General features: G+C 35.6%; 1 protein-coding gene across 1 annotated transcript in view; it reads right to left on the bottom strand.

The window, feature by feature from the left end:
- LOC108753072 (myosin-10-like) overlaps nucleotides 1-4,015 on the bottom strand; it is a 140,169-nt gene that overhangs the window by 44,629 nt on the left and 91,525 nt on the right. Inside the window, exons 3-4 of the mRNA XM_018494419.1 lie at nucleotides 3,503-3,631; nucleotides 3,145-3,377 (exon numbers count right to left, since the gene is read on the bottom strand). Of these exons, the coding sequence (XP_018349921.1) occupies nucleotides 3,145-3,377; nucleotides 3,503-3,631 (362 nt within the window). The remainder of the gene's footprint in view (nucleotides 1-3,144; nucleotides 3,378-3,502; nucleotides 3,632-4,015) is intronic.

Below are 4,015 nucleotides of genomic sequence, written 5' to 3'. Positions count from 1 at the left end.
TCATGGATTTTTCACCACGATAATGCGCCGTCACATTCCAGCCTGATTGTGACTGAATTTTTGGCCAAACACGAAATAAAAGTCATCGCTCAGACACCGTATTCGCCAGATTTGGCTCCCTGTGACTTTTTTCTGTTTCCGAAACTCAAATATCCGCTCCGGGGAACGCGCCGGGGAATCGATTGAGGCCATAAAAAGAAATTCGCTGAAGGAACTAAAGGCCATCCCGGCCGAGGCCTATAAGAAGTGTATGGAAAATTGGATTAATCATTGGCATGCTTGTATTGGCTCAGAAGGAGGCTATTTTGAAGGCGATCATAAAGATTTGTATTAAAATACATAAAATTGTTGTTTTTTTTAACCAGTCCGGGTCAAATTTGATCAGATGGTATATACATATAAACATATACATATACATATGTGTGTGTGCGTGTGTGTGTGTGTGTGTATCTGCGTGTGTGGGTCAGAATGGGACTTACTGGTGTTCTGCAAATAGGGATGGATCCAATTCCTTTGGTGCTCCCAACACTCCACGAGGGAGGGTTGACACTCGGATGTGGAGGCTCCGGTCGAGTCGCATAATACACTCGGTTTTACGCAACTCAGCACTTTTTCTGGCAGACCAGTAAAGTATGAATACTAATCGTGGCAACGAACCGGCAGAACAATGTTTGATTCGGACAGACAGAATAGTGGTTTTGAATATGACTGGCAGATTAACGGTTGGAAATTGGAATTCAACTGAGTGTTCTTCGTAGAGGATCTCTTTTTATATTGGCGAGTTAGTGGTGCCGAGTGCAGAGCTCGCGTGTACTGTTGGTTTAATTTAGGATTAGAATTAAGGATATCGATTGTGAAATGGGATACTGGGATATATGTCTAAGACAACTTCCGTTATCGACCATTTGCCGGATGTCCAATAGTTTAGAGCCACATGTGTCATTTATTACAGACAACTGCTGTTTCAGTTTATAATTCTTAATCTATTTATTGTTCCTGTTCCTCGGAATAAAGTTTGCCTATTCAGCACTTGGTTCAAATATCTAATCCAACGACTCCGTCCCAAGTGGATTATTAGTTCACGAAGGTAAATGTTATTCGGTTCGTCGCTATTGTAACTTCTTATGGTAGAAACAGATGGTCTACCGTTGTTACTTAATAATTTTTATGAAGATGACGAAAGTTTCAATCACAGAAAAGAACTGTGGAGTCTGGACGTAACAATCAGAACTCTTCGTAAAGCGTTAAAATACATGTAGAACTATAGGAAAAGTACCATAAAACTAACAGAACTCTTTGAAATCGGACAGCGTCTCATCTTTGTTCCCTTAAACACCATTTTTTTAGGCAAAAAAATTGATTAAAAATCGAAATAACAATGTCAGAACTATCTGTAGAACTATCTATCTTTTCAAATCCTATAAAAAACTGTGACTGTAATCTTTGAATGAAGTTGGCCCAATATAAACCTAGTGTCTCGTTTTAATTTTGGATTTCTCAGCTTTAATGGCCAGAACTATTTATTTATCCTACAATTGAACTATTGAAAATAAACTCAGAACTCTCAATATTTAATAAGTTTCCACCAAATGAGATGCTAACTTTATACACAAAGACGGAAAATTTCATATTACAATGAGGCCCAGTTACACCAACGTTACTCTAATTTTAAGTGAGGCTTAAAACTCTCTTTGTCCCCGTCTCTTTTCGGTTTTAAAATAAGATAGAGAGAGTTTCGCTTAAAATCAAAGTAACATTGGTGCAACCGGGCCTGAGTACAAGAAGACATGGATTAGAAAGTGAACGCAATGGGTGAGAGAGAGAGAGAGAGAGAGAGAGAGAGAGAGAGAGAACAAGATTTCTTTTCCAGCAGACCTTGTGCCAAGTGAAGCGCTTCCGCTTTTTTTGCCTCCCTCGGATCCAACGCCTGTGATGTACTTTCCCCTCCCTTGACCACTCACTCTCACACATACATATACATATCGCGTACAGGGTATTCAAAACAGATTTGGCTCCCGGATTTACTCAAGAAGATGACATTTAAAAAGAAATGTTTCAAACAAAGATTGTAAGTTATAAAAAGGTTCTATTTACAATCTATTTCTTGTCAGTTTGATCTTGAGTGGCGTCGCCAAAGTCAGGTCAAATCAATGTTTTTTTAAATATAACACTCTATTTTTGATTCCAGAATGTAATAACTGGTGTTAACAGCTTCTCAAATCACTATAACAATTATTTGACTAGTAAAAACAGGTCTATTTTGTTTTCACTGGCCGGATAGACCAATCCTGCTTTTATGCAAATAATGTCAAGAACTTTTTAAAACAAGCGTACACACACGCTTTTCGAAAAGTTCTTATCACCGGCTATTAGATTATTCTGGAATCAAAAATAGGGAGTCATATTTAAAAAAAATCGATTTGACTTTGGTTTGATCTTGACGACGTTACCGAAGCTCAAACTGATAAGATCTGTAAATAGATTTTTTTTATACCTTATGACTTTTCTCTGAAACATTTTTTCAAAAACATCATCTCCCAAGTAAATTCGGAATCCCGATCTTTTTTGAACACCTTGTATACGTATACGCACTAACATATAATTGAATTAGAATCGGTATATCTATTTTACTCCCGGCCCTACCCTATAAAAATCATTTATATATAAAATATGTTTGAAGTCTTGTCTCTTTATCATGCATTTTTTATGTCCTTGTATCCTTTCTCTTTCCTTCTTCTACTCTTCCTTTTTATATAAAAATATTGATAAACTAAATTAATTAATCATTAATTATCATTTGGTGAGAAAAAAACAGAAAGAAGGAAAAAGACAATAAAAACTAAAGATTCACCTTATTATTAAAATATCCTCTTTCTTAAAATTATATTATTATTATCGCGTAAGGGAGCACGGCAGTGTTTAAAATCATGTCTTAGCACCGAAACACTATCGTGTCTCCAGATACAATATCTAAAAAAATTTACACTACAAAATAGAATCTTTAGCAAACACAGATATAACTGTTACATGACATATACGACATTATTACATCTGTGTCATATAAAATTATATTCTGTGTTTGCTAAGAATTCTATCTTGTAGTGTAAACCCTTTTGGCAATTGTCATTCTACAGATGGACTCACTCTTTCTCAGCTGCTAGTTGTTTGTTCTTTTGCTCGATTTCTAGGCCCAGTTTCGTAATATTTAGCCGCAAATTCTCAATCATCTCCTGTGCATTTTGCTCGCGCGCATGTGCCGCATCCGCTAATTTCGTCATTTTTGTGACTTCCTGTTTCAATTGAGCTATATCGTCCTGATAAGCCTCTACTACTTCTTTTAGTTCATTTATCTTATGCGTGTTATCTACAATTTCATTCTGAAAAAGCATTTGCCACATATAGAAAATGTATGGAAACGAGAATGAATTCTTTAAATAAAGAAAAAAAAACGAGAGAAAAAACTTTCGGTTTTCTCACTTGACTTGATGCATTTCAATTTTACCTTGAGCAACATGCATTGTTCCGATAGTTCCTTTTCATTTCTATGGGCTTTGTACAAGGATTCGTAAAGCCTTGTGTATTCAGTTTCAAAGGGTGCCAGTGCCTCATTAGCACTCATTTGTTTCGTTATCTAGAAGAAATAAGACATATTTATATTTATAGGATATTAATTAAGAAGCCGAAAAAAAATTTTAATATTAATGTATTTAAATTTTTAATAAAAATGTATTTAAACTTTAAATAAAGACGTATTTAAATTTTAAATAGAAACTTAATACGCAATGAGAATTTTAGTAGTCTATATAAAGCCTTGGATCTGAAATCTTAAAGCGAAATTTCAAACAATTATATATAGAATACGAGGTCTGGCTATTAAATAACGAGACTGCGCGCGCAGAAGGCGTCCTAGAGGGGTAGGGTGGGAAACGAATGCAGCGTTGGATAGCTGGAAGTGTCTACTATTCCAGTACGAAAACATGTTTTTGTCGCAGTAGTAGTATTTTTTCTATAGAGG

This window comes from Trachymyrmex septentrionalis, unplaced genomic scaffold, assembly GCF_001594115.1.
Source record: "Trachymyrmex septentrionalis isolate Tsep2-gDNA-1 unplaced genomic scaffold, Tsep1.0 scaffold634, whole genome shotgun sequence".
Lineage (NCBI taxonomy): Eukaryota > Metazoa > Arthropoda > Insecta > Hymenoptera > Formicidae > Trachymyrmex > Trachymyrmex septentrionalis.
The sequence above is the reverse complement of the archived record's forward strand: the minus strand, read 5'-3'. Positions and strand labels throughout refer to the sequence as shown.